Source organism: Thamnophis sirtalis, unplaced genomic scaffold, assembly GCF_051295495.1.
Source record: "Thamnophis sirtalis isolate CommonGarterSnake01/CBP01778 unplaced genomic scaffold, rThaSir2_p1.2 scaffold_12, whole genome shotgun sequence".
Lineage (NCBI taxonomy): Eukaryota > Metazoa > Chordata > Lepidosauria > Squamata > Natricidae > Thamnophis > Thamnophis sirtalis.
The window spans coordinates 65546152-65567048 of record NW_028261392.1 but is presented as its reverse complement, the minus strand read 5'-3'; the positions used below and the strand labels follow the sequence as shown (position 1 = coordinate 65567048).

General features: G+C 37.7%; 1 protein-coding gene across 4 annotated transcripts in view; it reads left to right on the top strand.

Annotated features, from left to right (window-relative positions):
• BRINP3 (BMP/retinoic acid inducible neural specific 3) overlaps window positions 1-20897 on the top strand; it is a 243501-nt gene that overhangs the window by 132034 nt on the left and 90570 nt on the right. For all 4 annotated transcript variants that reach the window (XM_087726204.1, XM_087726206.1, XM_087726205.1 and 1 more), the window contains exon 3: window positions 16421-16611. In XM_087726204.1, the coding sequence (XP_087582330.1) occupies window positions 16421-16611 (191 nt within the window). The remainder of the gene's footprint in view (window positions 1-16420; window positions 16612-20897) is intronic.

Below are 20897 nucleotides of genomic sequence, written 5' to 3'. Positions count from 1 at the left end.
GCATTCCAAAATGTCCAGTTTACTATGACTGATTATTACTTGCTTATTCAGAGTCTGTTTCCCAATTCATCCATATTACTGAAAACTTTTCTAAACATAAAGCATATCTGTGAGGTTTAAAAAACAGAAATGGACTATTAATGGACTATAAAATTTGAAATTATTTCCCCCAATTCTTTCCCGTATTAGTTGTTGACTCATTGTCTTTCGGGAAAAATAAATGAGTGTTAAATGTTTCCTTCATTTGATCAATTCCATTTTTTAAAACAAGATGAATATTGAGAATATCTGTTCCAAGGTCATGGTTGATCAGAAATATAAATTCAAGCTGCCACTATCAAACATCTGACTATGATATATTTTTTTTGTGTTTTTCCTGATCATTCCTAGATGCTGGTTTCTGTGGTTTATTATTATAATCTTTACTGGTTTCTTCATTCTTCATTTTTAGTGGTAACAATTATAGATTTATTTGGAACAACTTTAGGACTTCCTAGAAAAGCAAACTCTTAAGATCTCTCAGATATTTTTACACTAATCAATTCTCATATCTCTTGATATTGTGTGCTACATTCAGAGAGAGTCAAAAGTGGAGGAAAATATTTGTTTTTTTGGGGGGGGGAAGAGGTTGAGAAAAGATTGCATTTTCTGCCATTGTATAATAATTTTTGTCTTTCTACATACTTTTTTTCAACTTACTCCTATTTCATTCAAGTCACAGATTTACTGCAGAGGCTTTTGTTCTTTCTAAATAAAGAATATATTTAAAAAGACATTGTAATTTTATTTTACTTAACATGTCACTCAAAGAATAATACTTAAAGAACTCTTCAAAAGTTAAAATCTCAAAGGCAGACTTTTATATATGCAATGTTTCCTTGAATGTTCCAGCATTTCAAACTGAGTAGATAAAAACCAATTATATCAAATGTTTTACAAATTAACTGGGATTTTATTGTAGCAACTTGTTTGATTTTAACAGGAAGCAAAGGGATAAAACAGTCCAACCTATCAAAAACAGCACCACAAAAATCAGATTAGGAACACAAATTGAAATAGGGAATAAAATGGTAAGTGAGCACCTGTCTACCCTAGACGAGTTCAAATCACCAGGACCGGATGGATTACACCCCAGGGTTCTGAAGGAACTGGCAGACGAGATTTCAGAATCACTGAACTATATCTTTGAGAGATCCTGGAACATTATATACATACATACATACATACATACATACATACATACATACACACACACACACACACACACACACACATATATAGTGTCACAACCCCTGGTATGCCTCAATTATGGGAGGAAGCTAACTGCTTCCATTCTCTGTCTATCGGCTCATCACAAGAGTCCATCACGACAGAAACCCAGTATTTTTACTGTTGCCTTTGTTACATTTGTTGTATTTGTGCTGATAAATAAATAAAGGGAGACTAGTATAGATCCATTTCAAGCTATTTAGCTCTCATCAGCTAGCCATACCCTTACTGGGATTCGAACCTGTGCTGTATTGCATCTTAGGCATATGTCTTAACCATTGAGCCACAGGTCCTCCTCCTTATCAACTGAAGCCAGGGAGGTAGGTATATATTTAGTGTCACAACCCCTGGTATGCCCCAATTATGGTAATCAGTAACCTATAATATATAATACAACTATTCTATAAATCATGGTGTAAGTCCATTATAAAAGTACTTCCATCCATATGGTGCATTGCACTAAAAATGATATCTTCCATCATCCTGTTTCTTAAAAAAGTCAATTAAAAATCATAAAGAACCATACAAAGAGAGCAGGGATTTCTATATACTCTACATACCCCCTTATAATCCATACTGTTGAGTTGAGAAAAGTGATGAATGAAACCCCTTTGCTTATTTAAAATCAGCTAGACAGGTAAATCCATGAAGATGGAAAACTTCATTTAAAATGTTGACCTGGGGCAGGAGCTCTTAGAGTATAAAGTCATCTAGGATAATTTGAGATTAGCTTTATAGTCTCCTCCAAAATAGAAAAATGAAGCTGTGTAAATAATCACTCACCTCAAGTCAGGTATATTTTGGCTTTCTGCATAATATATAAACCTATATAATACTCATTGGAAAATGTGATGTATAATGGGGTTGCATGAAGCAATTTACTCATAATTTTACTCTTAGAATCACCTTTATTTACTAAAAAATAATAAGTGTCCCAAGTCACATGAAAATTCATCTGAATATATAATTACTGGATTTTTGTGGCTTTTCCTTCATAGTATTTATAAAACCTTGAAAGGGTCATAAGAGAACACTCTTAACACCTAGAAGAGGATATTTCTCAGTTTTCAGAAGATAAAGAAAAGCATTTTATGAATATAAAATGTATCACACGTTATATATTGTATCTAGAATATCTTTCTTAATGATAATTATGTTTGGTGCAATACTGGAATTGCAAAGTGGTGCTTTGGGGTCACTTTAACATTAATATTTCTTTTTGAGGACAGATTGGTGAACTAGTTAAGGATAACCAGGGGATCTCTCAAAAGGAAATAGTTGTTATGCTTGGCTTTCCCTGGAAAGTATGGATCACATTATTGATGGGCTTCACTATCAGATGGGCTTCTTGCATGCTCACGGCGCAGATGAAACTTTCAAGAGTCAAAATTTGCCAACAATTGCTGTGATACTATGAAAATAATGGTGGACAATTTCTTCCCGAGAATCATGACAGGTGACAAAGCTTGCTCTCATCATCATTAAAGAGAAATGAATCATTTGTCCAATAAATGTTATTACAAACCCTTCATTTGGAAAAAAAAATAAACACAGGCTTTAGCAGGAAAACATTACATTTAGGATTCAGGTGCAAAGTCTCGTAGATTTCTTTAAACCTGAGACCACTGTCAACTTAGAGTGCTACACTGCAATACCCTTGAACAATGATGAAGCAGAGTTGGGAAACAGGAAGAAACATGATAATGTCCTCACATATCATGAGCCATGCAAGAGGCAATTTGAATCTCACTGCTTTATCCCATCCAGCATAGAGTCCAGATGTAGCACCACGTGATTTCCATATTTTCCCAAAAATTGACTTTCATAGACATCATTTTGACTCACATGAAGAGATGGAAAAGACTGGTTGAAAAGGCAAAATGTGGAGTCCTTTTGTGAGGTCTTTAGAAGTCTGTCCACCATTGGCAGAGGTATGCAATGAATGGTAGTGCTTAGAGGGAGAATGCATACTGAAGACCTCATGTCAAGAATTATTTTCCAGTTTCATTCATAAAAATAAACTAAAGATGCAGACGTGAGACAATACTTTTCATTCAACCCTCGTAAAGGTAGTTCTTGATTTACAACCACAAATGAGACTAAACTTTCTATTTGTAAGCAGGAAAATTGTTTTTCCCCCCCTATTTTTAACTTTACTTGCTACAGTTGTTAAGCGAATCAGCACAGTTATTACGTTAAAAACATGATTTTAATGAATCTGGCTTCCCAGATGGTCAAATGTCTCTAGGACACTCCAACAATCATAAATAATTCCAGTTGCCAAGCATCTGAATTTTGATCACATGATCATGAGGATGTGCAACTGTTGTTAGTGTGAAAAATGTTCATGGATTTAAGTTTTTGCCACATGTTTCAGCCAGATATTAATCAGGATCTCTTATAATATTACCAACCTTTGTTTTATAGCTATCAAGAATTGACTGAAACTTACTAGTAAGAGGTTGAATTGATTAAACCTGTTTCAAATGTATTAATAACACTTAACTCGTCTATTTATCTGATCCTAGCTGTTTAACTGTTTAACTGTTCATTAAATTTATAGGCCGCCCAATCCCGGAGGACTCCGGGCGGCTTACAGCAACAGAAATTGAAAGAAATTAAAAACAGATAAAACACGACAATTTAAAAAGACACAACATGAACCCAATCTAAGCGGGGCTGGACCTCAATCCAGAGGTCAACAGCCCCAGGCCTGCCAGAATAGCCAGGTCTTAATAGCTTTTCGGAAGGCCATGAGAGTGGGTAGGGTCTGGATCTCTGGGGGTAGCTCATTCCATAGGGCCGGAGTGGCAACAGAGAAGGCCCTACTCCGAGGCGTCGCCAGCCGGCATTGTCCAGCTGATGGCACCTGGAGAAGGCCTATCCTATGCGATCTTATCGGTCTTAGGGAGGTGTGCAGCAGAAGATGGTCTCGAAGACCACTGTACTTATTATCATGTTTTCACTAAAGTCTTGGTACAGTGATACCTCAGTACTTTACTGCTTCAAAACTCATCAAATTTGGTTTTTGACATATTTTGAACATGAAAATGTTGTCCCAGTACTCGGCCTTTGTTTAGTATTCAGTGCACTGCTATAGGAAAAGGGAAATGGCTGTAGGGAATGGGCAGAAGTCAGTCATTCTAGGAAGGCTACTGAAAAAGGAGGAGGACAGCCACAGAAGGCAGACAGAAAGTCATCCATGCTGGGAAGGTCATTGACGTAGAAAAAGAGGCAGACAGAATCAAAGGGTTACAGGGGAAGTCACTTGATTTGTTTGCAACTCATCCTTTTAAGAACCCGTCGCACCTCCCAGAATGAATTAACACAAGTATCAAGGTGCCATACTGTATTGGTACTCTGTGGGTTCCCATAGAGAAAGTTTCAACGGTGGTACCTGTGCTTAGCTTACCTCTTTTATTCCTTTGTTTTGTTAATTTCATTTTTAACCATCTTCTAATTTATTCTGTGCTAGTCATTAGGCAAGTCATTGAGCAAAATAAGGCTGTTGGCTTGACTTGACCATTTTTGGAACTGATTCTAAAGTCAAAAAAAATAATAATATAGGAAATTCTGGGGGAAAATATATCCTGCTGATGTAATGAATGTATGCTTTTGGATATCAAAGAAAGCCAGGTCTCTGTCTTAAAGTGTCCAGGGAATACTATAAATGTCATAACTGCAATGGAGCATGCTAATAGAAATACAGTAGAAGCAGTAGAGAAGAGATAAGGGAAGGAAGAAGGGGATGGAGACAAGGAAGGAAGGAAGTAGAGAAGGGAGGGGAGGGAGAAAGGAAAAGAAAGAGAAAACAAGGTGGTGTCTTAGCAGGTGCGAAGGATGGTAAACAAAGCATTCTAAACTATACCTTATAACCTTCCAAATGGGATAATAATAATATAAGAATGGCAAAGAAAAAAGAATAACTATGTGAATGTATACCTATAAATGCATGTAAGAGAATAAATGATAGTAAGAATATAAAGCATAATATAGGTAAATAATATCTGGTCATAAGTAGCTAAGTATAAATAAATAAAGAAATGTACATACAAATGGATAACGAATAAGAAGATTATGAATGAAAGATAGAAATGTATAGTAGGGAAAACACTAACTGCAAAGAAACCGATACGGAACTGCTGTATGATATACGATGGAACTTATTGTTCCTACGTTGTTTTTAAGTTATGTGTTTGTTTTTGTTGATATGCTTATGTGTTTAAAATAAAAAAAAAATATCACTAAAAGGTTTTTTAAAAAAGAAATACAGTAGAAGCTATAGAAATACAGTAAGAGCTAAATTTAATAGAAATAATAGGAAAAAAACAATAGAAGCTAAATTGGCTGCTTCATGGAAGATAGAGAACCCTTCTACTATTTTAGAAAAAAATAATGACAGCAAATTATTTTTGCTTAGAAGGTGAAGGAAGCAGATGTGATAGTGATAAAATTACAGTTGCCTCATGAACTTAAAGTTGTTGAAACAGGAAGTACTGCATGCATGCCTGGTGAGTGTTCCCATTATCATAATTTGGAAATCTAGGGATTTTATAATTCCAAACTTCCAAGCTGAACACAAGACTCGAAAACTGATAGCTTGATTTTTTCCTCTCTACTTCTGTAAAAAGGAAAGCGGAACACAAGTTCCTTGCCTAGAGAAAAAGTATGCAGTTGGATAAAAAATTAGACTGATAGATGACTGAAATTAGACTGTTATCCCCCCCCCCAAACAACCAATGATTATAGGTCTAATTTTAGATAGGTAGATAATTTACATGTCTTTTTGGGGATCTACAATAAAGTGTGCAATTCTCAATTGACATAAACTGGATTACAGTTAATTTGCAGGAGAACATATGTCTGCCATTCTCATATCAGTCCTATTCTCCTTTCAATTACTTAACTCATCCTGAGGATAGGGAATGTTCTATTTCTGTAGATATGCTGTTTTGAATCAGTGAAGTTATTATTAATAATTCCCCATTCTGTCTCTTGACTCAGAATCGACTAATCCTTTGCAATTAAGGTTTCTGTGGGATCCAATTTTAATGTTTATCTAAATGGCTTTCTTCTGATTAAAAAAAAATACTTTTCTTTATACAGAGCTAGAGTGATTAGAGAGAAAGACGGGATTTTGGCTGTATATATATAAAAAAGAAAATTACAGTAAGCTATATGAAAACTAATTTTCATATAAGGATTCCGACAAACAGGCTTTGTCGAGAAATGTTAAGATTGGCAAAGAAAATGATAAACCACAGGTTTTTGTACATCTTGTACAAAGGACGAGGGCCTCTTTCAATTTCTAAAGCCAGCATCCCAAACAATATGGCATCCAGAACTGTAGGAAAGACACATATAGAATTGCTGCTTTAGCTGCTCTAAGCAGTAATAGCACCAAAATCATTATAGAAAGTGGTAGGCCAGGACTATATAACCTCTTTCAGATGATTCAACGAGCCACTCTATTGTTCAAAGTTGGCTTCCTCTCTGCGCCGATATTGTAAGGAGAAATTGGTGGATGTAAGGTGAATGTTCTACCTTAAGTAACATCTTAAATAACCAAGGTGGCACAGTGGTTAAATGCAGCACTGCAAGCTACTGCTAGATCAGCAGTTCGGCGGTTCAAATCTCACCGGCTCAGGGTTGACTCAGCCTTCCATCCTTCCGAGGTGGGTAAAATGAGGACCCAGATTGTTGGGGGCAATATGCTGACTCTCTGTAAACCGCTTAGAGAGGGCTGAAAGCCCTATGAAGCGGTATATAAGTCTACTGCTATTGCTATCTTTAGGACAGTCACCTGCTGGCACTGTGACTAAGGCAAAACAAATAATAGCAATGCAAACAGAGTACGTTTAGGCTCCCATGCTTTGTGCTATCTCACACAAAGGAACAAACTATGCTAAACCTGATGCCTGTATGTTTATAAACTGAACACATTCACCTGGATGAACGTGTGTGCATTACAATGTTTGGATGTTTTTTTTACAATAATCTGAAATTTTGTCCAGTATCCTGCTCTCCTCTGGGAGACAAGCAGGAGTATTTTACAAAAGCAGAGTTGGAAGGGACCTTGGAGGTCTTCTAGTCCAACCCAGTGCCTAGGCAGGAAACCCTACACCGTTTCAGACAAATGGCTATCCAACATATTCTTAAAGATTTCCAGTGTTGGGGCATTCACAACTTCTGGAGGCAAGTTGTTCCACTGATTAATTGTTGTAACTATTAGGAAATTTCTCCTCAGTTCTAAGTGCTTCTCTCCTTGATTAGTTTCCACCCATTGCTTCTTGTTCTGCCCTCGGGTGCCGTCAGGTCCTTTGGGGAATAGTTTGACTCTGTCTTCTTTGTGGCAACTCCTGAGATATTGGAAGACTGCTATCATGTCTCCCCTAGTCCTTCTTTTCATTAAACTAGACATATCCAGTTCCTGCAACCGTTCTTCATATGTTTTAGTCTCCAGTTCCCTAATCATCTTTGTTGCTCTTCTCTGCACTCTTTCCAGAGTCTCCACATCTTTTCTACATCGTGGTGACCAAAACTGAATGCAGTATTCCCAGTGTGGCCTTACCAAGTCATTATAAAGTGATATTAACCCTTCACGTGATCGTGATTCTGTCCCTCTGTTTATGTAGCCTAGAACTGTGTTGGCTTTTTTGGCAGTTGCTGCACACGGCTGGCTCATATTTAAATGGTTGTCCACTAGGATTCCAAGATTCCCCTCATAGTTACTATTATTGAGCAAGATACCACCTATACTGTACCTGTGCATTTAATTTTTCTTGCCTAAATGTAGAACCTTACTCTTTTCACCATTGGCCTGCTTTGTGGGAGTGGCTTGCTAACCATGTGACCAAGTGGGAGTGGGTTGGCAGTCTTGTTACTAGGTGGGCGTGGTCAACTTGTAAAATGTGGTGAATCTCACTTAACAACGCTCTTGTTTAGCAACCAAAATGTTGGCTCAGAAACTCTGGCATTTGAAGCACACAAGTCTTAAAGCTGTCAAGTTACAAGACCCTTGCACTCCTAAACCTTTAGGGGAAAAAAACCCAGGGGTGTTCAAAGTTGACAGCTTTAAGACTTGTAGACTTCAGCTCCCAGAATTCCTCCTCTCACTCTTCAACTTGATGATGTGCGGACGGGCGGGGGAGGGAGCTGGAACCGGTTCTAAACGGCACTATAGATTTGTGAAACCTCTTCTATAGAAGAGGTTGGAACTGGCAGGAACCCACCCCTGGGACTACTGTGCACCATAGGATATCCTGATATCCAGCTTGCAAAATCAAACAAACAGTATTTCAACACTTGCTTACATGGATAGTTAATATCATTGGGTGTAACTTTGGCAATTGAAAACAAAACCACCACATTTTTAAAGAAAATCAGGCCCACCTCTTTGGACTCGATCTGCTATTTCTGTGACTTCAAACGAGGAAAGGGTGTTTCAGCCTCTCCCTTCTCTCCCTTTATGGGACGGAAGGGGAACCAAAGTCCAAAAGGAGATCTGATCTTCTGGCAGTTTATCTCTCCAAAATTAGCTAATCCCAACATTCCTGCTCTCAAGAAGGCAGTAAAGACAGTTCTTTTTCATTATACATTTTGGGGGTATAAATGACATTTTGGGGCTGCTGCTGTTTGCGTTATTTCCATGTTTGCTATTTTATACGTGGTTTTGTGATCTTAGAACAACCTAACCTTATTTCAACAGATTTCGGTTATTGTCATGATAGATTATTTTTTTTAATGGACTACTCAGAAGAATGCTTAGATGGAACTCTACATACATATCCTGTGCCAAGAGCAATCTATTTATCAAACAGACGCTTCATCCTGAGCTCCGTGGAATAATCTGACTTAATAAAAAATAAGAGGTGGATGTTGTAAGTGTCACGGAAGCTGTTCCAACATAAAATCTATGTGTCTTATAAACCAAGGACTTAGAATTCAGGAAGTGCGTGCTCAGACTTTACATCTCCCACCCTTTGTGCTTCTATTCATCTAGGACTTTTGGCCAGAGTTAGAGAGAGCCATTAGCAAACGTCACGCCCAAATAATATGCAGTGCTATCTCACTGAAGTGCTGTCGCCATCAGTCGTTCTGCAGAGCCATTCTGCCATGAATTCCTGGCAATCGCTTTCGAGTCTGTTGTTGTCAGTGCCAAGGTGGCGCAGTGGTTAAATGCAGCACTGCAGGCTACTGCTAGATCAGCAGGTCAGCGGTTCAAATCTCACCGGCTCAGGGTTGACTCAGCCTTCCATCCTTCCGAGGTGGGTAAAATGAGGACCCAGATTGTTGGGGGCAATATGCTGACTCTCTGTAAACCGCTTAGAGAGGCCTGAAAGCCCTATGAAGCGGTATATAAGTCTACTGCTATTGCTATTGCTATAAGTGCTATGGTGGTGAGACAACCGAGAAGGGCCATGTTAGCATCAGCAAAGTAGAAGAAGCCATGCTGGCACCTTCGCTTCATGAAGCAAAATATTAATGTTCCTCCACTCACTTCCTTTTTTTACTGCGGCTATCATTTATGTCAGAACAAGGGAGGTATTTGTCACTGTTTGGCTCCTGTCAGAATCGCGCATCATTTTTGAGTTGCGAGGAACATTTAAATTACAGGAAAGCCAATAGTGAAACCAATAGTGATTGAATCAGGGATGCCTTACAGAACAACAGATGCACAGCAGGGGGAAAATGTCTTCTGCTATTGGTGACAGCAGGTGGCTATTTCCTTTTTTTTCCTTCTGGGAAACTATATATGTATATGAACACACACACACACAGAGAGAGAGAGAGAGAGAGAGAGAGAGAGAGAGAGAGAGAGAGACAGACACACACACACACACACACACAGACACAGACACACAGACACAGACACACACACACTTCTGGTGGTCTAGTTAAACATAAGGCTATCCAACTAAAATTATTTTAGAATGCGGTACTAAAAGTTAACATATACCATAACAGAATGGCTGGGCTATATAATAGATTTAGCATCCTGGAGAAATTAACTGCCCATAATTTTTTTAATATGAATTGACCTGCTCTGACTTTAGATTTTGCAAATGGGGTGAATTCGTAATTATTACCACACTGCTGAAATATTATACTTCCCAGTTTGATATACATTTAAAATAAGAAAAATATATATTTAGGCAACTCCAATTTGATATATTTCTAAAATACGCAAATAAGAATATGTTCAATAGTAACTTTTGGCATGAAATTAAATCCGTAAATTTTAGGAGAAAACCCCTCTTGTCTTGGTGGCAGATCTGTTAACTTCTCTTTTTTCTCTCTCCTACATTTGTATATTTTAATCTATACTTTTTTCATGGTTCATTCTGGTAAAATGAAGTGATAAAGTATAAGGCTGGATGACCCAATGTCCTTAACCCTAACCCTAGGAAACAAATTGTCCAAAGAAAACATCTTCTGCTACACTTTTGTGAACTTTCTCCAGCTTTTGTGGTGGTGGTGAATAATTTACTTTATTCAAATAAATTACCAGGTTCGATCCTTAGATTGGTCAGAAAGATCCCTTGGGTTCTACTACATTGTTCTTAAAAGCCAAGCCTTATTCCTACCTATAAAGAGAGGGGAAAGCTAGGGTAACCTCTGGACATGATCAAGAACAACTCTTTATTTGCGGCTGTTGATGCTGTATGAGATAAGGGATATGTATTAGCAATGCCCTGCTTGTTCACAAGACAACTATGTTCAGAGCAATTGTGGACTGGGCAAAGAGCAGAACCATTAACACACAAGAAGTATAGCTTCGTGCAACACAGTTCATTCTTCCCTCTGTCTCATAGATAATGAAAAGCCAGGGAGCAGAGATGTGAGATGCTTTGTAAGATTAGCTCTGAACAACATCCTCAGTTAAAATACCGTGTGTCCTATAGGTTATGAAGAGGCTACTCAATTATAGAGCCTCCAAATGGAGTGGAAGGGACAGCCCTGATTGATGAGGAGAGACTTTGCAGTCCTGTTCCTACAACAGACGCATAGGCTAGAGAGGTTAATCCTGCTGCATACATTAAACTGTAGTCAGAAATTGCTAAGTGTTACAACATATGCTTTACAGTATTGGCAGGTTTGCTGGAAATATAATGTCTCCTTCATTTAATAGCAAGTATTATTAGAATGATGTGCTTCACTAAATAGGGATCATTAGTTGTTGTGTTTTTTTCCCCATTCCTTATCCAGAGTGCCTTCCACCTTACAAAATACTTCTCATGAAATATATATTGCTCTATGTTACGGTTGTTGATTACCTCCAAAACCCATTTTATTCTGAAGCCATTATCAAATGCAATTAATTCTCTTGAAGCCCTCCACCTTCCCCAATCAATAGCAAGCTTCATGGCATTGTAATTAAATTAACCAATCACTTCTCTGGGAATGGGCCATATATTCCGTTGACCGCGAGGGTTGCTTTTTGCATGAAGAGCTCTTTTGTAAAAAAAAGGAAAAAAAATCCCTTGGATTAATAACATTAAACTTGTGCTCTTTATTTTACCTGGCTGTTTCTTTCAGAATAAATTCCATGTGTGGCTTGAATATAAATTTGTCCAAGTAAATTGTCAGCCAATGAAAGAATCTGTAGCTCACTAATGTTCAGTTTAACTGCAATTTCATTTCATTATTTTTAAAAATCTCTAGGCCACTTATTTTTATTAGTGAGTGGACAATGAGGATAACCATATGCAATGAAACATCTAAACTGAACAAGAAACTTCTTAGCTTCCTAAGTGGAGGTGGATGGGTGGACAGATGGGTGGATGGACGGATGGACAAATACCCTCCTACACAGTGGTGGGTTTCAAAAAAATTTGGAACCTATTCTGTAGGAGTGGCCTGCTTTCCGGGTCCACTGGTGGAACCTCTTCTAACCAGTTCGGTAGATTTGACGAACCGGTTCTACCAAATAGGTGTGAACTGGTAGGAACCCACCTCTGCTCCTACATTTAAAAAGTGAAGAGACTTAGTTACAATTTCAAACCATAGTCTAATCCAGTGTTTCTCAACCTTGGCAACTTGAAGGTGTCTGGACTTCAACTCCCAGAATTCTGGGAGTTGAAGTCCAGACATCTTCAAGTTGACAAGGTTGAGAAACACTGACTTATTGTCATGGGATATTTTTTTTTTGCCTTTGTAGGACCAGGGTGGGCGTGGCCTGTGCATGATGTGTCCAACCTGCGGGCCGCCACCCCTGATTTAAACCAACAGGTTCAAATTTTATTAACTCTTCTGTAACAACCTCATGGAATATTTTCTCCTTCTTTCTTGTAGTCCTCCACAGAATGTTCAGAGAAGGAGTTCAATATTTGCCTTTATTTTTTTAATTACTATTCAAGGCTTCCTAAAGACAAGTATACCACAGGCAACCAGTTTCATCATTAGATGTGCCTCATCACACAAGCTCTTTGTGCCTATCCTTTACGGTTGGTGAAATACCCATTAAACAAAACCCAACCAAATCTAAGATTTAGATACCCAAAGCGTGCCACATGTTTCCTTTCCCAATAACTATTCTATTCTCCACCGCACAGCCTTAATTGAGTCTCCCGTGACTCTGCTTCTCCATCACTATTATTTTATATTTAAAGCAACCTCTTTTACTCCAGTCTGGCTAGGATCCCCCACCACCTGCCTTATTGATTACATTGAAATACAGATGATGATGTTGTTGTTGTTGATGATGATGTTGACCACCACTAATGATTATGATGGCATACATAGATGTACCTTTGAAAGAAAGGGGGTACAAGTTCTTCCTTCAGTATATTTTGTATAACCCTAGTGAGAACTATCTAGTCTTTATTGGCATGTAGCGAAGTGATTTTTTCAGACAATATCTGCCCTAAATCTCTCAGAATTGCTGTTGATTAATATTGATACTTGTTAGCATTAATATCACTTTACAGACATAATGAGGCTATTCCTAATGAGGCTTAGCACTGCTAATTGCCTAAGTGTCTTAATCTTCCCACAATAGAATCATCTGTCTATTTCTGAACAGAAATTGCATAGCTTTATGTTTTGAATTATCTACAGGAATAAAAAGAAGACAGCCCAATGAAGTTAGGGACGGTGTTATTTATTGCTATTCATACGCCACACACACACATACATACACTATAGTGTATGCTTGACACGATCTTTGTTTTTCTATCATATGGAGCATCTGAAGCATAGTGAAATCTTTTACATTTATTAGTCCGTCCAGTAGTTAGAGCACACCCAAGAAAAATTGACAGGAAACTCCAAGATTTGCAGAAGCATGGAAATAACAGAAACAACATTTTAAGAATGAGAGGACCTAAAACAAATCAGAGAGGAGAGCCTGATGTTGGGTGGGCCAGTAATGAAGACAAGTGGAAGTTGTTCTGTCACCCCCTCCTTCGCTCGTTCAAAGACAACAGGCAGACAGACTTAAAAGGAAAGAACTTTATCAGTCCTCGGCTCAGACTGGCTGCGAGCCCAAAATTAAACATAAATAAAGTCTCTGGCAAGAAGATAACAGAATGCAAAACAAAGATCTTACGGCAAAACCAGGTGTACAAAAAGAAAGCAAAGCACTTCTCCAAGTGTCTCTTTGAATCAGGGTTACAGAAAGCAAAAATAATATGAAAAATGATGCAGAAATGTATAGAGTTATGTTAAGAGCAAGTAGGCTTAGTGTAATGAGGTAAAAAAGGCTATAACTAAGGAGAAAAAAAAATGTCAAGAATAAGAAAGATAATGACAATTGCAAAGAATACAGTCAAAAAGATCAGGCAAGAGTTAAGATTTAAAGAAAAATAGTGAGGAATAGTGATTAAAATTTTTACAAAAGCTTTTGAAAGTAGAGGAAGGGAATTAAACAAGGAGGCTCCAGTGGAGTCAGTGAAATTAAACAATAGAAATGATGAAATGATTCTGAATGAAACCATAGGGAAACATGGAATGGACTAGAGATTTAAATGGGAATATCACTGATAGGTAATGGAATTAAAATGAACGTTATCAGTGTTACAATTCAAGAATATATGATGAAAAGCAAGCATTAACTGCTGTGAGTATGTTGGAAAAAGGTGAGACTGCTGATATAAGTAGACTAGCTACGGAGGAATATTAAATTCTGACTATAGTTTGCTTGTGAAGTGGCCATACAATGTATTTAACATGTTTGATAACTGGAATAATGATATTATTGTTCCCTTGTACAAAAGAAGAGAAAAAAAGGGACTGCAAGTTGACTTTTGGGGATGTGGAGTTATTGTTAAAAATGCCTGTGCAGATGTTTGGCTAAATTCTGATGAAAGGGAAGAAGCGGCGAAAATGAGCAAAATTTGAGAAATGCAGCCTGGCTTTAAGCTGGGTAGGTGGTACATTGTCCAATTTTTACTGAGCAGCAATTCATCCAACAATGTGTTCATGTCAGAAGGAATAGTAAGTTTTCTGTACTATAAGTTTTTATTTTTTTAATTTAGAAAAAGTATGGAATAAAGTGAATAGGCTTGAAATATGGAACGTTCTACATCATGAGTTTCAAACTCAGTTTTATTGAGGCTGCATCAGGGTCATGTTTGACCTTGGGGGGGGCAGCGTGGGTATGGCCAGAGTGGGCATTGTCAGTTTGGCGTTACTTGTGTCAGGGGCATCTGTGGTGGCCTGAGCCAAGGTGGCGCAGTGGTTAGGGTGCAGTACTGCAGGCCACTTCAGCTGATTCTTATCTGCAGTTCAGCGGTTCTAATCTCACCGGCTCAAGGTTGACTCAGCCTTCCATCCTTCCAAGATGGGTGAAATGAGGACCCAGACTGTGGGGGCAATATGCTGACTCTGTAAACTGCTTAGAGAGGGCTGAAAGCCCTATGAAGCGGTATATAAGTCTAACTGCTATTGCTATTGCTATTGCTATTGTTATCTGCAGTTCAGCGGTTCTAATCTCACCGGCTCAAGGTTGACTCAGCCTTCCATCCTTCCGAGGTGGGTAAAATGAGGACCCAGACTGTGGGGGCGATATGCTGACTCTGTAAACTGCTTAGAGAGGGCTGAAAGCCCTATGAAGCGGTATATAAGTCTAACTCCTATTGCTATTGCTAAAACTGGAGTTCAGGGGGACCTGTATCAAAGACCAAGGCAGTTTGTTTGATAAGGAAAAGGGGAAAAAAAGTTGGGAGGCCAAGTGGAGCTTGGACTTCTTGACAAAAATTTCATTTAAGATGGGTAAACAGATGAAGAAATTTAAAGTCGTACAAATGCTAAAAACAAAAAAGTTCATACAATGTGTTGCAAAGAATAATTTGCATCGAGTGAAAATTACTGTTTATGTTTGTGCTGGCTTTGTATATGGAAATAAAAGTCAGGGGACTATAAAATTAAATTGAATGAACTAATGGAAAGGAACAGAATTTGCATCACAAAATCATAAAACATATTTCGTCCTTTGCCCTCCATTGCTCCTCTCTGTAGTCAGCGATCACATGTTATATTGGAATGAGGCCACACTTCTCTGTAGCTAATTAGATATAGTTACCCTTCAGTGTTTGGAAGGAAATTTAAATGAATTGCAGTTCAATGGATTTCACAAGTTGCTCTGCAAAAAAAGAGAAAATTAGGGAATTTAATGAGCGATGAAGTTTCAGTCCACTTTTAACCACATGGCAGAAATTTGACATGAAAGGAAAAATTGACATGAAAAGCTTTGTTTTGCAAACATAACACAAATAAAAGGCATTCTAATCAATCATTTGAACAGAATGCAAGTAATTTAGTCTGGGAAACTAAATCAGCTTGTTAATGACCGTTGCACTATATAATATGAAAAAAACAAACTTTCTTTTTTTTAAAAAAGAATCCTGTGCTTTTCTCTCATAAGAATTATGTCTCTCTCCAATTTATCTGTTGATTGTTGTAAGAGGCTAATGCAGGAGTAGATAGTTTAGTATCTCCTTCCCACTGAGTAATGTGAATTTTAATTCTTACTATGTCTTATGATTGAGCAATTCAAAATGACATCATTTTTTAAAATTGATTTTTTTAAATTAAATTTTATTGAAATTTAGTGTTTGATAAGAGTATTACAGATGAACCTCCTCAGTATACTATGTGAAGGAGAAAAACTGGACTGTGCATTTTTAAAATGATTTTTCTTTCCTTCTAGGGAATTTGGCCGTTGGAAGGTAAACAACTTAGCTGTTGAGAGAAAGAATTTTCTTGGCTCTCCGTTGCCTCTCGCCCCTGAGTTTTTCCGAAATGTAAGGCTTCTGGGACGTAGGCCGACCCTTCAACAGATCACTGAAAACCTTATCAAGAAGTATGGGACCCACTTCCTCCTGTCAGCTACCCTGGGAGGTAAGATCATTTTCATTAAACTAGGTGCACCTCAGTGGTGGGTTTCAAAAATTGTTCGAACCTACTCTGTGGGTGTGGCCTCCTTTGTGGGAGTGGCTTGCCACCCATGTGACCGGATGGGAGTGGCTTGCCGCCCCTGTGACCGGATATGAAGATGCCGACGACACTTGTCAGAACCACCTTAAATTACCTCACCGACAGCACTGGCCTGCATAAGAATAGGATGTAAACTTGTTTTTCAAAAGGCATCTTTGGTTTGCGTTAAAAGAACTTCAACACACGCAATGTTCTGATTGCACCACAAACGCAGTAGTCATCCTTACCTTTCACAGAGGCACTGAGTTTTATAAATAGGAACATGATAGTGCAGAATAATCATATCCAAGGACCAGTGGTGGGTTTCAAAAAAATTTGGAAGCTCTTCTGTAGGTGTGGCCTGCTTTCCGGGTCCACTGGTGGAACCTCTTCTAACCGGTTCGGTAGATTTGACGAACCGGTTCTACCGAATAGGTGCAAACTGGTAGGAACCCAGCTCTGGTGCACCTTCGGTTCAGGTACTTAAACTTTACTAGAAACATACAGATGGTCCTCATTATCTTCAGCCTCATTATCCGGTGTTTTGCCAATCTGCAGTTAGTAAATACAGCTCAGGCTTCTTTATCTGCAGTCAAGCATTTTGTGTAGCCATGGTTTAGGGTACGTGCTTCTAATTGATCATTTTCTGTGACTCTGGAACATAAATTCCCAAATTCCATAAAGTTATTCTCTCATCAGAGGAGTTATCTGCAATTTTAGGCTGGAAATTTCTGCCAATAAAGACCATGGGGTGGTGTATGCATTTAAAAAAAAAAGACATCAAAACTCTGACGGGGTTATATGTCTTTTTCATTTTAAATAAAAGTCAAGATGATGATAATGATTGATGATGAAGATTGATGATAATGATGCTTAGTGGGGAAGAGAATTTTTTGGTAGGGTTAGAAATTGCAAACCAGAGCAAATACAAGAGATACATTAAGTATGTTCACAAAACTTCAGCTAAATGCACACTTATATGGGAGTAAAAAAGTAAAGACTTTAAATCCTACTTTTTAATTTAGCAGTATTTTACAATGAATGTCTTAGAAGGAGGAGGTGAGGGAGGGAGGGAGAAGAAAGGCCGATGTGACTTGAGGCGAAACTTTATTGTCATTGCACAGCAGGTCACAAAGACATCAAAACTCTGTCTGCTGGAAGCCAAATATATGCTTGTTTCCACACTGATTATTTTGATGTATTCTAATCTGTTTTCTGTTCCTGGGCTTGGTATAAAGTGATTGATGATTGTTGTGTCAAGAGGAAGAGGCAATACTACCTGATAATTTCCTTGGAGGTTTTTCCCTTCCCCCCCCCCCCCCACTGATTGTGGGATCCAAAGTTTGCTTTGGAGATGCTGTGCTCCATATATATTTTTCTCTCCCCACACTTCCATTTTTCCATTTCAGAAATTTGCACTGGAAACATTATCATAATGCTCTGATGAGCTGCAGGATCTATTTCTCTTTTTGATTTATATGGCATTGCTGAGTGAGGTCATTTAAGGATATGGTAAATGATTTATCACTTTGTTTCTCAGGTTCCGTATCACTATACATTCTTGTGAACTTCAGTGGAATCATAGAAATATTGTACCAGCACCTGAAATAATTACAGTTTGGATAAGAGCTTGTAAAATTAATTCACTCCAGACACAGCAGAGGTATTCTTGGAGAGCTAACATAGATCTGAAACTTCTGATGGACATGATTTATTTTTCAAATCTGCAAACTAGATTTGCAGTTCAGGAACAGAGAATACCATCTATTTTGGGGGGCAGGATATCTTTTATATTTCAGTAACCAAGGACTGATAGATGTTTGAGAAAATTTGGTGGAATTATGCAGTAGGAAAGATCATTGGTGCTCAAAGTTGTTTATGTGGGCAGATATCCCCCCTCGAAGTGACAATGGAGACAAAAAGCATTTTATACTTTGGTGAGTGTTTATATGAAAGATAATTACTGAGATTGAATAGCCTTTTGTTGCCCAACTTGGCAAACAACTTTATTAAAAATAAACTGCTCATCTTTGATTCATTTTCTGCAGGCAACATGTCAACTGTATGTGGAGAAAATGACAGTCCCTTCATCCTGTTTTGGAAGCAACATGAATTTCACCACAGTATTGATTTTATAGAAGTCCTTTCTAGATGTAACTTCCTTTTGTCATTTAAGATTACAACATTTTAAGCTTCATCCATTTTTTTGTAGCAAAGTACCAAATGGATGGAAAATGAAAGCATTCCACCTATATTTATGTCCTTTACAGTGTGTGGGCCCATTGTGCCATGAGTGACAGTTCAATTGTACAAAATTTATAAAATACTGATAAAAACATGGTACGTTTTTTTCAGTTTCAGGCTAAGAATAAGTTGTGCCAGAAATTGCCCATTTTGAAGTGCTATACAACCAGTCTCTGGCTGAAATGCTGTGCCTATGAAGTTTGTTGCACGTACAATTTTACTAAAAGCGTTTTGTTCAAGTTGGACTGAAAACTATTGAAACATTTCTTGCAAGAATATACCACCAACCCTTCTGCATGATTCAGAAAGGCATTTTGGGGAGAAATATATCGCCAATTCAAAATCGTAGTTGAGTCAATTTTTATTTCCTCATGAAACACGGAAATGCAGGTTTTGCATTTCTTGAGGAAACATTTTTATGCAAGAAACATGCTGATGCATGTTCTCCTGATCCCGTGGTTGCCCTCTTCTGGTCCTTGATATCTGACAAAGGCCTTTAAAAAAAGTTTCCTATCTTGGTCTTTCCCACCAAAACAAAGTTATTTCAAAGCAAGGAGTATTTTGAGGACTACGTTAAAGAATGACTGAATCTCTGCGATTCAGATATTCAAAGTTGTGATGGGTCGGACACCTCTTGTTATCAGGTTACAAGAAATGGATTAAAAAAGAGGAATTAATTTTATTTTTTAATTAAAAATTAAGTTTACATAAAGGGAAAATGTTTCAAAGTTCTTATACCTAAAAATTATCTGTATGATCCTAGGCCTAAAATGAAATGATTTCCATGTTGTAAAAGGCAACATTTCCATACATTATTTTCTACCAGCTCCTCGGGTTATCTAAACATCTGTTATGATCACACAATCCTCTGAGAAGGTCATCTTGTCATGTGAATATTGAAAGAAAAAAATCAATATTCACCTAACACAATTCCAGTGCTCTTTTACCCTGTGGGGGACGTCTGATATGCATTTAGCATTTGAAGACACTTTAACGCTTAATAAATATTAATGTGTATTTCTTAATGGAAACTATGTCAAAAAGGGAGACTTGGGAAGCTGGTCTCTTGCAGACATCAAATGTGAAAGGAAACATTACATTCAATTGTGCCTGACAATTGAAGTCTTATAAAAAATGCTTAAGAATGCAACATTCATATGTGGCTGTCAGATAGACAAAGAATCCTGACTTATGTAGGCATCTGTCTAAAACATATAGAATTTTTTTTAAAAAATTACACAATTTCTATACTATACTAGTCTCTCAACTATATATGAGATATTAGAAATGCATGTTTATATATGCATTACGTATATCCTATAATCTTTTGCCTATTGGCTTCATACTAACTCACATATAATTCAGTGGACTGGATTTTGAAATGAAGTGACCAATTTGGTATCATTAAGTATGCATGTCTTTAATTTGACATGCTTTCAAAGTTATTATAGCTATGGTTACTACTTCTAGATGAAATTATTTAAAATAATGTAGAAAATAACTATGTTGAGCCTGAGGAAGAGGTCAAATGCATCACCAGCCTTGGACTTCTTTGTACCCACAAGAGATTTACTGTAAGTCTAGTCCACCTTGAATTCCATTGATTCTTATCTACTGCCAATTTGCTTTGACTGTTAGAAGTTCAGATTCTTGCAGAGATCTTAGGCTTAAATTCCATATAGTCCTCAATTTACTTAATTACATGATTTGGACTTCTTTAGAAACGGTTGTATTAGAACTTAATCCTGAGATTAGGGCTTCAGCTATTCACTCTATTGTCAAATAAATGTTTGTATTTAGAGTCACAACCCCTGGTATGCCCAAATATGGGAGGAGGTTTACTGCTTCCATTCTCTGTCTATCGGCTCGTCACAAGAGACCATCCAGACAGAAACCCAATATTTTTACTGTTGCCTTTGTTACATTTGTGTTGTATTTGTGCTGATCAATAAATAAAGGGAGACTAG